The 17,993-nt window shown below is 47.4% G+C and overlaps 1 protein-coding gene across 2 annotated transcripts in view; it reads right to left on the reverse strand.

Annotated features, from left to right (window-relative positions):
* The window catches only part of plxnd1 (plexin D1), a 69,705-nt gene that overhangs the window by 21,929 nt on the left and 29,783 nt on the right, over positions 1–17,993 (reverse strand). For both annotated transcript variants that reach the window (XM_010895269.4, XM_010895271.4), the window contains 10 exons: positions 15,667–15,756; positions 15,436–15,529; positions 14,863–15,020; positions 10,071–10,216; positions 7,207–7,327; positions 5,469–5,608; positions 5,018–5,197; positions 4,377–4,461; positions 3,532–3,804; positions 2,142–2,291 (listed from right to left, as the gene is read on the reverse strand). In XM_010895269.4, the coding sequence (XP_010893571.2) occupies positions 2,142–2,291; positions 3,532–3,804; positions 4,377–4,461; positions 5,018–5,197; positions 5,469–5,608; positions 7,207–7,327; positions 10,071–10,216; positions 14,863–15,020; positions 15,436–15,529; positions 15,667–15,756 (1,437 nt within the window). The remainder of the gene's footprint in view (positions 1–2,141; positions 2,292–3,531; positions 3,805–4,376; positions 4,462–5,017; positions 5,198–5,468; positions 5,609–7,206; positions 7,328–10,070; positions 10,217–14,862; positions 15,021–15,435; positions 15,530–15,666; positions 15,757–17,993) is intronic.

Below are 17,993 nucleotides of genomic sequence, written 5' to 3' on the forward strand. Positions count from 1 at the left end.
TGGTATTGTCCTTAGATTTTTTGGTTAAAATGTGGTTAGAATGGGGTTTAGGTGGGGGCTTACAAACAAGTTGCTTTTCTGTTTGGCTACAACCAAATACCTATCTTTATTAAATTATTTCCAAATATACCCAAATGCATAAGGTTACTTGAAAATGCTAAGTAGTCTAGTTTAGGCTATCAAAAACATGAAATAAGCATAACTTACCAAGCAAAAAGCAAGATTAACAGATGTATTCGCGTTCACACAGTGTCTCATGACCAGTTTAATAAAATGGTCAGAGGGGAGGCAGGTCTTCTCGTAAATATTCCAATTTCTGACAACTTGAAACAGATTGTGTGGTAGCGTGTGAGTACTAACGCACTATAGGCAGAATTCACAGAGTAAACATGATGCAGGTCAGGAATGCCTAGGCTACTCACCACACGTGAAACGCTCCGTACAACTCACAACACAAGTCAAGTGCCAATACAGCAAATCAAAAAATGACGGCTCCCGCCCAAGACAAGCACTAACGAAGGATGGTTCTGAGGCTCAAAACATTTGGGTGAGACTACATTGGCCACAGTGCCACTTCAAAACCTCCAGGGAGTACTGAGTTAGACGTCTGGTTTTAGCCAGGTCAGGAACATGCAGTAAATATAAGAATTAGAAATGACAGTGCAGATTGACACAGTTGGTCCCATGCCGCCTGTTCCGGCCCCTGACAGTAACAGACCCTTGGTATCCTATAATGTGACCACCCATCTAAACAGGAGGAGATTCCAGGAACGCTGTAGAAACACCATCCTCATTTTTTAAATCACACACAAAATCTAAGCATTTTTGACTACAAAAGAATACAAACATGCACAGGTAAAACATAGAATTACACACACACACACCGTCCCAGCAGAGATGCCCACCCATTAGTGTTATAACATCCTGTGTGACCCTTGTCCTCTGTGTTTGTCTCTGGTAATTGCGTGCGTTTATTTATGGATATCCTGAGAAAGTGCTTTCCCTCCCCTTCCCTCCATCTCTCCCTCCCACCTACTCTCTCTGCTACTCACCGTCTGTGAATGACACAGACACATGGCAGACAGACAGGCAGAGAAACAGACAAAGACACACAGGTGTACAGATGGACGGGCAGACTAACAGACAGAAAGACAGGCTAACTGGCACACAGACAGACAGAAAGACAGACAGGTGTACAGATGGACGGGCAGACAGAGAAACAAAGACACACAGGTGTACAGATGGACGGGCAGACTAACTGACAGAAAGACAGGCTAACTGGCACACAGACAGACAGAAAAACAGAATAACTGACAGACAGACAGACTAACTGGCACACAGACAGACAGACAGAAAGACAGACTAACTGGCACACAGACAGACAGAAAGACAGACTAACTGGCACACAGACAGGCTGATACGGCCATTCTAATCCAGTGCCCAGGTTAAATATAGTAGTTTGTTTTACCCGAGGCCTCTCAAACCAGGCTGATATGGGCAACAGCCGAGACATAATGGAGAGAAAGAGTGAGGGGGGGGGGGGCTCTTTATCAGAGCCATGCAGAGTTTGTTTGTGTCTTGATTGAGTGAGTCCTTCCATTACAAAGAGAGAGAGACTTGGAGATAAAAACTAAATCATGTGGAAAAGACCCAGTCCCAGGATCACGCAAGAGAGCCATTTAAACAGGAGCTCAGTGTGTGTGATTCAGATGGACAGAGAGGCAGAAGATAAAAACTTTACAGATACTAATTCGATTGGTTCACCCGTGCATTAGAGACGAACAGATACCAGATTGGTTTACTCTGAGATTACAGATGAACAAACCTGATTGGTTCACCCGTGCATTATAGACGAACAGATACCAGATTGGTTTACTCTGAGATTACAGATGAGCAAACCTGATTGGTTCACCGGTGCATTACAGAGGACAGATAAAAGATTGGTTTACTCTGAGATTACACCCGGTTACACCCTTTGCCAGTCTGTTGTCCGGCCCGTCCCTGTGGCTTCCAGCCGGATCACGGTGGGTGGCACGCTCGGTGGTCGAATCCGAACTGCACGCCGATTTAAGAACAAATCTAATAAAGTGGTTCAAAGCGAGCAGTCGCCGTAGAGTGAAGACAATGATGAAGTTACTCACGACGACTGGCAGTTCTCCTTCGCTGGAGCCCAGGGACCCGTTGATGGTGCAGTGGAACAGCTGGTCGTTGTGGAAGCTGATGTCACATGGATAAGGGCCAATCATCACAGAGTACTCCTCCGGCGCCAGTTCCAGATCGCTCAGTCCTTTCTGCGTCAGACCCAAAGAAAAACAGCCGCCTGTCAGTCAGAGCGCCCAGGAAAATTGGCATGGCCCGGATAGGCAAAGCGGACCAGCGCTGGCACGCACGCACATACACACACACACACACACACACGCACACACCCTGTGCAGTGCATATTCACATGTACAGACCTGTCATAATCATTCAGCTGTCCCACTGAGTGCTCCTTGGCTAGGCTCATTGAGTTTCACAACATTCCTCCACAATGGGCAAGAGTTCAGCTTGACGAATCAAACCGAAACCCAGGGAACCTCATGACTGACAATGTCCATCAAAACCCCGGCCTCGTCTTAGCCGACACACTGCATATGGTACGTACGCACGGACACACACACGCACACACGCCAGTGCAGTGACATGGTTCTACAAAGGGGTGGGAGAGGAAGAGAGGAGAGGAGCTCATCCCCAGTGTTTTCTCTTTTTGATTACAGCCTAAGGAGCCTGTACTGTCCTGTCTCCTCTACAGGATGTCACCTCCTGGGTTTCTGTCAACAAACACTTCCCCTCTCTCTCTCTCACACACACACACACACACACACACAAATGCTCTGGTATAAACATGTAGACCAACGAACACACAGACATGCGTTCAACATGTACACACTCAGACACAGATATGCACGAGAACGAATTCCGATGGCCAAAACAGGACGAAAGCAAAAAGGACCCACCCACATTCCAACACTCATCCTTATTATGGGATCTAACCAAACAACAACCCCTATCGAGAAAACACCCAACCTTCTCTCAACCTGTTCCAGCCCGCACACATGGTGGCATGGTCAGTGTTCTTCAAACCTATTCCACCCAAATGGACATCCACCTTCGTTAAGAACAGGAAGCACCACTGAATACCCCTTTCCCCTTTCAAGGCAGAGACAGCAATTCCTTTAAGGGCCCCATCCTGGCACCCACACATAAACTTCCACAGACACACACAGAGTGCAAAAAAAGAGAGCGAAAGTGGCAGAGAAAGAGAGAGGAACTCAGATGGACCATGTTCAAAGATACATTTCTGAGGGACACACTATGAATACAGAGACGTTTTTGGATTGACAGGGCCGAACAATTCCTGGAACAAGTCATCTCCCAACAGGCTTTTCAGTTCTCATCCGGCTCCACCACCTCCCATTATCGGCCAGGACTGTCACTCTCAAGTCTCCCCACCCCTATCCTCTTTGATTGGTGCACTGAGCTGTCACTCACATTAATGATGAGTGTGAGTGGTTCCCCAGGATGGTGTTTGATTAGCCTCTCCTTGTTGGCAGTCAAGAACTGAGGATCCTCCACATACTCCAACAGGAAGTGACCTCCGTGAAGCTCTTCTACCTCTTCTTCCTCCTGGCCTGGGCCGTAAAAGGAGGGGCTATCTCCCGTGTAGAGGACCCCATTCAGGAGGAATTTCACCGTGGCCAACTGAGATTGGTTGGAGGCGGGGGAGGAACATGTGATCAGGGAGGGAGAGCGAACTTTACAGGCCTGGTGAGAAACCATAAGGATGAGGGAAAAAAACTGTTTAGACACTGTGTAGAAGACAATTCTTCGGTTTTGTCTTATGAGATGGTAGCTACTTTCATCAACAATATATAAATAGTTTCCTACCCATGTTTAACTCCCAAATAAGTCCAATTCAACAACAACAGGAACTTTTGGGAAGTCGAAAGTTGAGACACGTGCTCCAATGCACATTTTGACAAATCTTTCTTCTATCTATTTACACTGCTTGCTTAACCAGGTGGTATGTGCGGGGGGATGCACATTAGAGAAGAACACACTCCCCGGCCAAAGACCCAAACTGAGCTTGCAGGCGCCCGACTAACCCCAAAGAGTCAGTCGCTTAAGTATGATGAGACGCAGCAACCCTGTTTGACATATGAGACAATTTGCACTGCATGCTTCGGGAACCCCAGAATTTATCGTTACACAGCGCCCGGGATTCAAACTCCTGGCCGCATGATGCCGCCGTACTGCAAGGCACTGAGATACACCACTGTGCTACTCAGATTAGTAATGAATATGTTCAAACTGCAATGTTGCTGTCTTGGACTCACCGCCTGTCCAATGTTCAGCACTTTCATACTGACACTCTGCACCAGTTCAAAACCCTGCCCGGCCACTGTGATAGTCCGACCGCCACTGAAATACAAACACACAGACACGGTCAGAAAGATCTACACACTCTGCTGAGAGTCAGAAAGCAAACACACACACACACACAGCACACATCCATACATCAAGCAAACATGAACCCACACAATGAACATTTCTAAAAGTTACACATGCTCAAAGTGACACACGCGCACCCAACACACACATCCACAGGCCACAGAACATGAGGCATACATTAAGTGAGTCTTAATTCCCGCCGCCGGGTGGGAAAGGAGAGGAATTCTCTGAGACAATTTGTGGTTGAATAAAACCAACTTACAAGAGCCTTGTAATGAATGAAATCATGTTCTCGACATTAAGTAAAAAGTCTCATTGGTCTGTGTGGGAACGGAGGAGTTTCGACAAACACTAAATACATGGAATCCACGGAATGTCACATTTATCAATGGAACAGTGGCCTTGGTGTTTTCTACTGGGTCTTTCAGATAAGGTTTAATCAATGGAAGAGTGGGACTGATAAATGTTTGATACGAGCCAATGTCAAGCACAAAGACATTCCGATGCAGGGTGTGTGTGTGTGTACCTGAGGAAGCTCTTCTTGGGTTTGATATAGCTGATGCTGGGGTTCTTCTCGTAGGTGTACGTGGTGGAGAGTTCAGCGCCCTGACAGGGAATGTCTTCAAACTCCACACACATCGACACAGCCTCAGTGTGTGCGTGTAGCGCTGCAGGCATGGTGCACTCGATGGTGTCATCTCGCAGCCTAGAACACACACGCACACAAACACGCACGCACACACGACAGGATACAAAAATAACACACCATCACAAAACCACATACCTAGACACACAAACATCCAAGAACATAAACACAACCTGGGAATCAACTAACATAGCCCACGATCATCTCATGCACAATATAACGGAACAACAACTGGACCATCTCCTTTAGCATTCCGGTCGCGGCGCCACGATACGATCAGAACAGTCAACGTGACGTTGGAACCGTTCGCACAAAACGCGGCGAGACTCACGTGACGATGCTGCAGTCCTGGGTGCCGTTGACCTTGACTCGGACCTGAGAGCCCGTGTTCAGGTGCTCCCCACTGAAGGTCACCCGGGTCCCCCCAGAACGAGAGCCTCTCCTGGGCTCCACGGACAACAGCTTGGGGTCCTGGGGGTGAAGGTGGGACATATGTTATTCATGTGCCATATGGCTGCCATTATGCTATCAGGTACTGCAGAACACTGAGCCAGCTGGTTTGGAGTCGCGGTAATTGGACCATTCAAGTCAGCCACGTGCACACTGCATTAGCCTAACGTATCAGGCTTAGGAAAGAAAACGACATCCTACATTTCCGGTTTCCTCCGGGTGATACTTTATAGGTGTCCACTGTAAATCCTGTAGGCCATATGTTTGGTTTCCTCAGCTAAATAAGTTGCTGACTGAAACACATTTGAAGTTGAAGAACTTGTGGACAGCATAGCCCTGGGAAATGAACGTGGACTAGCCTATCCCAGTGGTTTAGTATTGTTCTGCACTGAAGCCTTGTGGCCCTGGGTTCATCTCATCCACATATGACGGGTCCCTGGGGCTAAGATATGTTATACTATCCAGCTATATTGCAGCAGGGCAACACACACCCACACACACACACACAAAAGATCCCTGGGGTTAAGACCAATATCCCAACACGGCTCTACAGCATCAGCATTCCGGAGACTTCCGAAGCCTCTCTCCCCTCTGTGAACCTTGCCTCCTGGGAGGACCTCTCATTCTCACTGACAGAACTCACTTCCTGTGTGTCTGTGAATGAGGCAAGGGTGTCTATTGTCTGTGTGTGCGCGTGTGTGTGGGTGTGTGTGTGTGCCGGCCGGCGTACACTTGTGCGTCTTTGTGTGTGATTTTAACAGCGAGGCAGATGTTTCCGGTACGAGGTCCGAGGAAGGAGGTGCAAAAGATGTGTGCATCCTGTCTCCGTTCAGAAACCCCGTCTCCTCTCCCCTCCGCTCTATTCTCTTCACTTCCCACAACGGGGAATATCCCAGAAAGCCGTAGAAGACAGAAAAGGGTCCCAACAATCCCTGCAAGTGTTTGTTGTTTGGTATTTTTAACACCCTCGTGTCTCCAAGACTGCTAAGTCTCACTGGGATCATCACACAGACGGGCAGAAACTGTTTTTTAAAAGTGGATGAAATGACCAGATCCGTTCAAAAAATAATAATAATCAGTCCTTGAACACAAAGAAACAGGGGTATTTCCACAGACTGTGTAGTCCTAATCCAAAAAATGAGACTGTACGAGGTCAGGGTCACTTAACAGAAGAAGCAGCCAGACTCCTCTGCTGGTAATTAATTCAAAGAGAGGGACGTTTCAACAAGCGGCCATATTTATTTCTGCTGGCGCCAAGTTCTGGATGGCAACAATGTGCTTAGTTGCAATTCTGATGAACCTTTGAAGATTCCCACACACTTGCATTCCTAAATATCATGAGACGCATCTGTTAACATTCAACAGACACATTGGGAACACTTTCCCAGTGTGAACAAGGACCGAGAAGTGGGGGAGAGGGGAGGGAGAGGGGAGGGAGAGGGGAGGGAGAGGAGAGAGGAAGGGAGCAGAAAAGAATGAGGGGGTTGTGGATTTAAATAGTAAGAGACAGGCTGTGAGCAAAAGATATACTGTTAATAAACAGGAGGGAATAAATGGAAAGACAGGTCAGGGAGAACGACAGGAAAGAAAGGGAGAGGGAGGACAGCGGGAACACTCACCACGTATGAGAAGAACTCTTTGGACACCCCACTAGCTGACGTCATGCTGCCGTTAACTGTGATGTCAACTCTGGCGACCTCCTTGGTGGTTTTCGAGGTTGTCCCGGTGACACACACCAGCCTGTGAGAGGAATGAGAAAAGGCGAGATGAGCAGACACCTTTGACTTCAGCCAAAGTTGTTCAAACCTCTTCACTTCAGAGGCCACCGGGGGGGGGGGGGGGGGTGTTTCTGTGTCAAATGTGGATGACATCTTTTAACTATTATTTTGAAACGAGTCCCACCATGTTCTTTAACAGAAGACAGCACAGCAGAAATGACACAATAGAGGATTCTTTAAGGTTTGGTGAGCACAGTTCAGAGTAGACCAAACCCAGTAGACAGGGGACATTGATGCTGTGAAGGGCTTAACGAGCTGACTGGATGTTTGTTTAATTACCTCATGGCTTTAATTAAGACTAATGTTATCACATAATGTTGAGCGACGGGGACTCGGTTGGATTGTTCAGACCGGATGACCGGGGATCAACAGACCCATTTTCTCAAAGGTCAGATCTCAGATGATTCCATGTTGTTCGGATTGGGGACTGGACTGTGATCCACTAACTCCCTGCTGAAATTAACCACAGGACAACCAAGACCCACCTAAACCCAGCATGGCTCAAAGCTCACCTGTCCACCCTCTTTATGTTGGGCAAGAGGTTTATTTAGTCAGGTGTCTAGCTGTTCTTGCGAGGCGTGGTTCTCTGATAAGAGGCATGGTTCTCTGATAAGAGGTGTGATTCTCTGATAAGTGTCTAAACCTTTGACATGAAGCAGGTGAGGTACCTCAGAGATTTAGGTCTTTTAAGAGTCACAGACAAACCAGAGAGAATAGCAACAGAGATGTTTTGAAAAAGCAGCTGCTGTATATTCCATCCAAGTCCGCATTATAACAGTAAATAACTAGGGATATTAGTCACTGTAAACCAAGGATGTTGGGAGGCTTGTTTCCTCCTGCGACTCTTAAATCAAGAAGCTTTTCAAGGATTTGCAACTGGCTCATATAATTACATTCAGAAACAACTCTTCCACATGAAACCTAAAGCCATACAAAAGTCAGTACATGGTTCTGTCAAATCTTGAAACAGATGTAGCCACCCGATTAAAAGGGTATCTTCATACAAGTACCTAGGCCTGTGGTTTGGTGAAAAGTAACATTTTAAAAAGCACGAAAAAACCCCAAAAGTAACGCATTGTTCTTCTGTCAGTTCAGGAAGGGTTTTTGCCGGGGCCTTTTACCAGGACTGAACTTTGGGGACAATATTATATGCCGCTATATATCTTTGCTCCTCACTCCTCAACAACATCACATATTCAAAGTTTGAATGGAAAAACAATCCTACTAGAGCATTATTCTCGCCAGTCTTCGAACCAGCTCCAAACATTTTCAAACTGGAGGAGAGGGTGTCCCTGAGTTCAAATCTCGGGTAGAAGTAAATGTCAAAGACTGTTTTGAAAGTTATTTGATTGTTCTTGTCTTGTTCGTACACCCTGGTTACTGCCTGCTGACCTCATGCCAGGTCCCCCACGTAATAGAGATTTCTAACCTTCTAAGTAAAGGTCAGAGAAATAAGAAAAATAAGAACTGTCTAACAGGTTGTTGATGCAGGGCGATCCAGAGTGGAGGCCACCCTGTCCCTAAATAACCACCCCAACCGACAGAGAGGCACAGATTGACCCTCGATCTACATTCCTCTGCCGCCCAGAGAGGAAATATTTTGGGTTCCAGCGAGTGCTGTTTTGGCTACTAAGGGCGATGTCAGTGGATATTTACCAAGGGAGGAGGTAGAAGATAATCAGCAGTGAAGCCTGAGAAATTAGGTGTGTGGTGGAGGTGTGTGGTGGTGGTTGTGGAGGAGGTGGTGGGGGATGTGGTGGGGGAGGTGGTGGTGGGGGAGGAGGTGGCTGGGGGGGGGGGGGGGTCAGAGCCTGGAGGACACTTAAGGGACACCCTAACCCAACAGACGTGTCTAGGGTGGGTACACTGAATCAGCCAAGCCTACTCCTTCCAGATAATTAATTAACACTGAAGGATTGACATATTTTTAGTCCAGCTCTATCTCCCGTGTCCCTCTGGCATTCAGATGGAACCTCTGACCTCTCAGCACGACGGGCAAACTTTTTCAATAACCATGGTGTGAGGTCACGCATTCAGGTGTGTGTGTGTATTCAGGTGTGTGCGTGGGTGCGTGCGCACGCGTGTGTGTGTATTCGTTGCTCCTGCTGTCAAACACACTGACGTGTTTTGATATGTCAGTACCTCGCTCCCTCCGAAGAGGGAATGTTTAGCTGTCATAACAACCAGCTCAGGGAACCAATGAGAGATGCACAAGCAGAGTTAGGTCATAGCGGTTGTGATATCTGATTGGCCAGTTTCAGAGGAATCGGGAGCATGTGTGTGAGACATGTTTGGTGACAGGTGAGGGTTGCAGGTCACCCCAGCGCTGGTCTGCATTCTAATATTGCCTGATTGGCTCCAGTGGAGCGGGACCAGATAAACATCACCATCCAAGGCACATTCTGGAAGTTGGTATGGGCGTTTCGATGCGGTTCTTGAGTTAGTGTTTTCGTGGAATAATATGCGCAGGTGCATTTTATTTTGGTGATAGTGATGTTTCTTTGGCGACAGCATTGTAATGCGAATGGGAAGTTTTAAAATGAGAAAATATGTCTCTTTATTTTTGCTGGACAAAGAAACTCCGATAGCAATATATTTTAAAAATATTTGAGCATTTGAAACATCTGCCATGTGTCCTAACATTGAATTAAATAATGAATTTATTAATTATTAATCAGTCATGAAAGTGTAATGCATTTACTTACTCCATGGAGACAATGTAACGTTCAGGAAGGATTTTACATGAGACCCCCCCAATGGAGACGTCCACCAGGTCAGCCCTGCGGCCCATATTCTTTCCCTTCACCGTCAGAAGAGTACCCCCGCTTCGCGGCCCATTTAGGGGGGAGATCTGTGGAGGACAAGAAAGGTGCAAGGAGAGAGGGAAGGAGAGGGAAGGAGAGGGAAGGAGAGGGGGAAGGAGAGGGAAGGAGAGGGAAGGAGAGGGGAGGAGAGGGAAGGAGAGGGGAGGAGAGGGAAGGAGAGGGGAGGAGAGGGGGAAGGAGAGGGGGGGAGAGGGGAGGAGAGGGGGGGAGAGGGAAGGAGAGGGGAGGAGAGGGGAGGAGAGGGGAGGAGAGGGAAGGAGAGGGGAGGAGAGGGGAGGAGAGGGGGAAGGAGAGGGGGAAGGAGAGGGGAGGAGAGGGGGGAGAGGGGAGGAGAGGGGAGGAGATGGGAGGAGAGGGGAGGAGAGGGGGAAGGAGAGGGAGAAGGAGAGGGGGAAGGAGAGGGGGGGAGAGGGGAGGAGAGGGGAGGAGAGGGGGAAGGAGAGGGGGAAGGAGAGCGGAGGAGAGGGGAGGAGAGGGGAAGGAGAGGGGGGGGGGAGGGGGAGAGGGGGAAGGAGAGGGGAGGAGATGGGAGGAGAGGGGAGGAGAGGGGGAAGGAGAGGGGGAAGGAGAGGGGGGGAGAGGGGAGGAGAGGGGAGGAGAGGGGAGGAGAGGGGGAAGGAGAGGGAAGGAGAGGGAAGGAGAGCGGAGGAGAGGGGAGGAGAGGGGAAGGAGAGGGGGGGAGAGGGGGAGAGGGGGAAGGAGAGGGGGGGAGAGGGGTAAGTGCCTGTTTCCATTGGTCTGCGGCTGAAGAGTCTGACGTAACTGAGAGAGACACCGTCACTCATCTCAGTCTGGGGTCAGCTTTTATACAGACGGCCCTTCAGTCGGTACCTCGGAGAGCTACAGGCATCCATCTGAAGCTGCACTTTAGTCAAGTGCAACCTGAACAGTTCTTCAGGGACGTCAAGTGAGACGTAGAGAGTGGTGTCAGTCAGATGGGAGCAGCTCATATACCGAGGAGGAAGGAGGAGGTGAGAGAGGAGTAAGGAAGAAAGATGGAGATAGATAAATGGATGTTATAGACAGATGTTGTGGATTGGTGTTCTATATAGATGTTATAGATAAATGTTATATATTGATCAATTTTAAAGGCAGATGTTATAGACATTACAGATATATAAAGAAGATTTTACCGATAGACGTTACAGATATTATAGATTGATAGAGATTAAGGACAGGTGTTAGGGACAGATAGATGTTTTACCTATTAAGATGTTTTAAACAGACAGACTGAATATATCCTACTGACCTTGTCAGGTCGGATGTTTGAACTACATAAACCTTTCAGTGACTTGCTCAAGGCTCTAACCAGGCAATATGGCCACACTCCCCCTCGGTGCGGTCACAGTGACTCAGGATCAGAAGCAAGCTCTCACGCAGCGTTACCACCCTGGTCTTTCTTCTCCAAGCGTTCCCCCTCAGCAGCCATGGAGATGACGGACACAGTATTTACCTATTCCATCACCACGGGAACAAAGACGCAGAGATAACCATCTCCGGCTTACAGGAGGGTTGCTCCTAGAGGCTGATCTGAGGTCAGCTTGGAGTTTCCCCCCCCTTTCATTAAAGTTACATTTGGGTAGGGAAACTGGTCCTAGACCTCTTTGTCAACTTTAAGAGGCTCCAGGGTTTCCAGTCAGCTTGGCATCATGCCCAGATGAGTGACTCTTTCCTTGGCTGTCGCGAGATCGTTGTGTCCCCTCTGTGTGTTTTTAGACTGGCTCCAGATAGCTGCAGCTCTGTCACGCATAGGTTTTGAATAAAGACTTAGCTTTCATTTGGCCTGGGTGAGAGGGAAGGGGGTGTGGCCTAAGAAAGGCATTCATATGCTGTGTGATTGACAGCTGGGTTAAACAAACTTCAGCTAAAGTGAGATATTACAACAGTGTAGGTGTTCAACTTGTATTACCACGCAAAAGCAAACAGTTATAAGCCCTCCTATAACCAAAATGTCTACGGAGGAGGTTGATGTAAGTGTTTTGTAATACAAAGCGTTTAGCCCTAAAATGTCTTATCCTGAAATGAGTCACATTTTAAGCCTTTGAATGTGACATACATCCACTTCCAAACTTCTACACGAACTCACGCCCACACAAGCAGACAGACAGGAAGACAGACAGACATACAGACAGACAGACAGACAGACAGGCAGGCAGGCAGACACATAGGCACACACCTCCAAGCTCTTCTTGTTAAGTACAGTAATTATCACTATGTATCTCTGAGCAACTCTCTCTAGCGTTAGCGTCTATGTGGTTAGCATGTCTGGCTTTAGTGATAGCTTCAGCTGCAATGTTGCTCATTTGCACCTCTCACTCATCTGTGAATGAGTACTAAGCTGAGCGGAGGAAGGTAGGCCACAGTACATTAACGTCAGAAGCTTTCATCCTCTAAAAATGTTCAACAATAAAATCAAACTCAAAAGGATCCTGCCTCCAGATTTCTATTAGTTGGGTGTATAGACCAACAGAAGACAATGGTTTTAGACTGGGCCGTATTTTGCAGTCCAGCTTGCCTCCTCATCAGACTGTCTGCCTCAGAATCCCACTGATGAAGGAGGAGGACGTGAAGACAAAAACAGGAAAAGGAAAGAAAATGTACTTCTCTGAACCACCCCCCATCCCTTTCTCGCTCCCCTCTTTCCTCCCTTTCTTCACGTCGTTATCTCCTCTCTCTCCATCTCTCTCTCTCTTGTGTCAAGAATAAAACGAGTGAATGTTTGTTAGTTCCTGTTTTGGACAAGGAGTAACAGAGTTTTAAACAATGGGGCTTGGCATGTCTCAGGACGAGATGCAGGCTCGGGACTGACCAGAACAGCATTTGTTATCTGCATTACGGCAAGAACACAGAACTCATGACTGTATTTAATATATTATAACATATTCAAATTTGTTTGAAGACTCAAAGAATACACCAGACGTCTGACTTCCAAACCATCATGGTTTGGAAAGAAAGACCAACCACCTCTATACATAGTTACAGACAGTGGCAGACTGTTACTGCGATAATATTGATTCTGTGGGAAAACAGACACTTCCCTAAAAGACTGAGAACTACCACTATAAACTAACTCCTGGTGAAACTTGTTCTGGGAAAACATGGCTGCCAAAACATTGCATCACAATCTGAAAACCCCAGGCCCAGTGTCTTGCCTTGGACTATAACTGCCTCTCCTGAGGCAGCTGTTTCTGTGTGTGTGTGTGTGTGCGCGTGCAAGCTTCTCCAAGCTGCCCACGCATTGAGGATTTCGACACAGCTAAACTCAGTCATGGAAGTGGGATACATACAGTCTGTGAGTCATGCCTCTGACAGAATTGCTGGACCATAGAATCATGCTGGGACACTGACCGTAATAGAATTGGTAACTGCCGCTAGACTGTGGTGTATAGCTATGAATCATAGCTGGCTTAAAAGGTGTACCAGTGTAAGTTACTAAAAACCTATTGAGGTAAAGTGGGTACATGAGAGTGTGTTCTGAGAGTGTGTTCTTTGTTCCACTACTGAGTCCAGCAGGTTTTTATCTACAGGAAGTGTTTAGGCCGACTGGGCCGCATGTGAGCCGTACTTCCTGTCTGCGACTGTAGCACAGATAAAGGCTGTGTTCAGTGGAATCAGAATGGGCTTCAATGCAACTCTAAACAACCGTTTCATGCCTGCCAGTTCACGCACAGCGGCATATACACGGAGGTTCTAAAGTACCAGTACAAAGGAGCCCGGTCCCTCTAACCAATCCCAGTTCACTGTTGAAACCATGTGTTACCAGCAGTCAGTGTTACCAGCAGTCAGCTGACTGGGCTAAACGCCAACCAACAGATGACCACATACCTGCAACCAGATAAACACTAGAATTCCCTCGACCAATCTGGTGGTAGATCTCTGATTTAGTTTCCCAGGGCCGAACGGTGGGGAAAGACCAATGCAAAACTTGCTATGCACAGAACTCCACACATGACACAAGCAGCACACACACACACTGGGCAAACATGCCCACCCCGGGCCAGAGAGAAAGAGTTGCACTGCGGTTAAGTGTTCCCATGGCCTCTGCTCTGCTGTTCCTCCATAAGGGCCATTGGCTAAGTGGTGCGGCAGCGCTACAGACCGGGCCAGTCAGGGAGTCAAAGTATGGCACTATACTGTGTTGTTCCAGAACGACTTGGTTTAACGAGGCTCTGTGAAAACACTTCCCCTTCCAAAATAAACCCTGACCACAAGACAGGGGAATGCCCAGGAACGGGGCTCCCCCACTCCACATCGCAGGGCTTGTGAGGCCCTACTTCTTCCTGTTCTAAATCAGAGACAAGATCAATAACGGCTGGTCACGTTCTGGTACTGGTTTCTGGTGGCTCAGATAAGGACTGGTACATTAGCAGTTGTGACTGATGTTAGACTGCTGGTTCCAACCACAGAAAATATCCACAACAACTCAGTTGTTGGCAAAGCCTGGCTTGACACCAACGATAATGGGTTTTCTAGCATGCAGAAATAAGTCACATATTGCTCTCCTGAGGGACGGCCGGAGTGCGTCGCTAATTCTGAAAGAGTGCTTCTCCTTTAATTGCTGCTAATAGCGGGCTTTTGCGGACAAGCCTCTAAATTTCTGGCGCCTCTGAAAAGGATACTGCATATTTGATGTGATTTGAGGTGTTTAAAATGAGTATATATTTATTCCAACCTTGGTGATCTCTGGATCAGGACACTGGGTGCTCCCCTCCTGGCAGTCAGTCCCCATTCGGCAGCTGTTGTCGCACCAGCCGCAGAGATGTCCCTGGTCCTGGCGAGCCCAACACTGGGAACAGTCCCCGCTGCCCACCCCACAGTTGTACACCTCCACTGTGAGAGAGAGGGAAGAAGGGCGGGAGGCAGAGGTCTATCACAACACAGCCTGCTGGCGCCACATGAGCTGTTTGAGCGTGGTTACGTAACGTAAGCAGCAGGGGCCGCATGTCGTAGCGAACCTACGCTAACACGCTTCGGGTTACACCTAGATCTTCGAAAGTACATATAAATAAACCCGGAGGAGCCACGCAGGAAAGACACAAGAGAAACAGATGAGCCTGTCCCGGTTCCAAAGTCTCCCGTGGAGAAACCGTGGTGTGTTTTTTTCTGATGCAGTACCATGGTGTTCTGGCACCGGGCCGGTGGGGATCCTCTGCTCTCAGGGCTCACATGGCAAACACATGGCTTGTCAACGTTTAGAATATACTGGCATTTTCAAAGGGGCTGGTGTGTTTGTGTGTACTCATACCTGTTATGGGTTCAGGGCTGTCAATGTACTGGTCCGGTTGACCTTTCCTCTGCAGGCTAAGCTGAAACACCTGAGTCTTCTCCGTTGTGGTCAGCTACGAGACAGGAGGAAAATATTTAACCCATGCACGACTGGTAGGTGTGGCTTTGAATGGACGTATGCTAAACAGCTCATTTGTAATTGGCCCTTTGCACAGGTTGCGCTCCATGAAGGTGGGTTGGTTGTACTCACCGTCACTCCACTGCACTTCACTGAGCTGTCCTCTGTCCATGGGGCCTCATACTTCTGCTCATTCCCAAAGTAACACTCCAGCTCTTCCCTCTATGGAGTGAAATAATGCAGGCTTGTTGTTATGACAATTGCATGTTTTTTAAAAACCAATCAGAGGGCAGCCACACTCTGCAAGCACCCTTGGACACAGGGGAATATGGGCACACATTTTGGGAACATATTTTAGAAATCTTGCGAGGTCATTAATTTCCTTGTTCTAGCTACCCCTGCAGATTAGGTGCCAGTTTGTTTCTACTTTAGCCAACTGCTTGGGAATGCGAGAATACACTAGTACGAAAGTTAATTATAGCAGCCTGCATGGCATTAGTACTCCATGTTTTCCCAGCAGTTTTTTATTTTTTATTGGAGCTACTAAGAGATCATCTTCCTAGTGACCAAAATGTATTTAAAATATTAATTGTAAAGATACAGTGGGGAGAACAAGTATTTGATACACTGCCGATTATGCAGGTTTTCCCATTTACAAAGCATGTAGAAGTCTGTAATTTTTATCATAGGTACTCTTCAACTGTGAGTGACGGAATCTAAAACAAAAATCCAGAGAATCACATTGTAAGATTTTTAAGTAATTAATTTGCATTTTATTGCATGACATAAGTATTTGATACATCAGAAAAGCAGAACTTAATATTTGGTACAGAAACCTTTGTTTGCAATTATAGAGATCATATGTTTCCTGTAGTTCTTGACCAGGTTTGTACACACTGCAGCAGGGATTTTGGCCCACTCCTCCATACAGACCTTCTCCAGATCATTCAGGTTTCGGGGCTGTCGCTGGGCAATACGGACTTTCAACTCCCTCCAAAGATTTTCTATTGGGTTCAGGTCTGGAGACTGGCTAGGCCACTCCAGGACCTTGAGATGCTTCTTACGGAGCCACTCCTTAGTTGCCCTGGCTGTGTGTTTCGGGTCGTTGTCATGCTGGAAGACCAAGCCACGACTCATCTTCAGTGCTCTTACTGAGGGAAGGAGGTTGTTGGCCAAGATCTCACGATACATGGTCCCATCCATCCTCCCCTCAATACGGTGCAGTTGTCCAGTCCCCTTTGCAGAAAAGCATCCCCAAAGAATGATGTTTCCACCTCCATGCTTCATGGTTGGGATGGTGTTCTTGGGGTTGTACTTATCCTTCTTCTTCCAAACACAGCGATTGGAGTTTAGAAGCTCTATTTTTGTCTCATCAGACCACATGACCTTCTCCCTTTCCTCCTCTGGATCATCCAGATGGTCATTGGCAAACTTCAGACGGGCCTGGACATGCGCTGGCTTGAGCAGGGGGACCTTGCGTGCGCTGCAGGATTTTAATCCATGACGGTGTAGTGTGTTACTAATGGTTTTCTTAGAGACTGTGGTCCCAGCTCTCTTCAGGTCATTGACCAGGTCCTGCCGTGTAGTTCTGTGCTGATCCCTCACCTTCCTCATGATCATTGATGCCCCACGAGGTGAGATCTTGCATGGAGCCCCAGACCGAGGGAGATTGACCGTGATCTTGAACTTCTTCCATTTTCTAATAATTGCGCCAACAGTTGTTGCCTTCTCACCAAGCTGCTTGCCTATTGTCCTGTAGCCCATCCCAGCCTTGTGCAGGTCTACAATTTTATCCCTGATGTCCTTACACAGCTCTCTGGTCTTGGCAATTGTGGAGAGGGTGTTTGATTGAGTGTGTGGACAGGTGTCTTTTATACAGGTAACAAGTTCAAACAGGTGCAGTTAATACAGGTAATGAGTGGAGAACAGGAGGGCTTCTTAAAGAAAAACTAGCCGGAATTCTTATTGGTTGGTAGGTGATCAAATACTTTTAGAATCCGTCTCTCACAGCTGAAGTGTACTTATGATAACAATTACAGACCTCTACATGCTTTGTAAGTAGGACAACCTGCAAAATCAGCAGTGTATTAAATACTTGTTCTCCCCACTGTATATTCAATGCCTCCTTAACCGAAAGGCATCTTATCAACATATTTTCAATATAATGTGCTGATCCCCTGGTTACAGGGGTGTGCTTCTTCTAGATCCCTTATCAGCACAGGGGCTGTTTGGTTTAGTTTATCTAAGATACAAATTAGTTAAATCAGGGCTTATGTTACTAAGCTTGTAAGTGAACTGCACAGCTCGTAGGGTGTTGTTTGAGAATTTATTACAGTAACATGATTGGGAGCAAAAGCCTCTTGAGAACTTCTGGTAACCATTGACAACCCTGGGAGGGAAGGAATGCAAAACATTTAAGCAGCCCTGGATAATTGTCCCTGCCAGGCAGAAAATGAAAA

Source organism: Esox lucius, chromosome 12 (assembly GCF_011004845.1).
Source record: "Esox lucius isolate fEsoLuc1 chromosome 12, fEsoLuc1.pri, whole genome shotgun sequence".
Taxonomy (NCBI): Eukaryota; Metazoa; Chordata; class Actinopteri; order Esociformes; family Esocidae; genus Esox; species Esox lucius.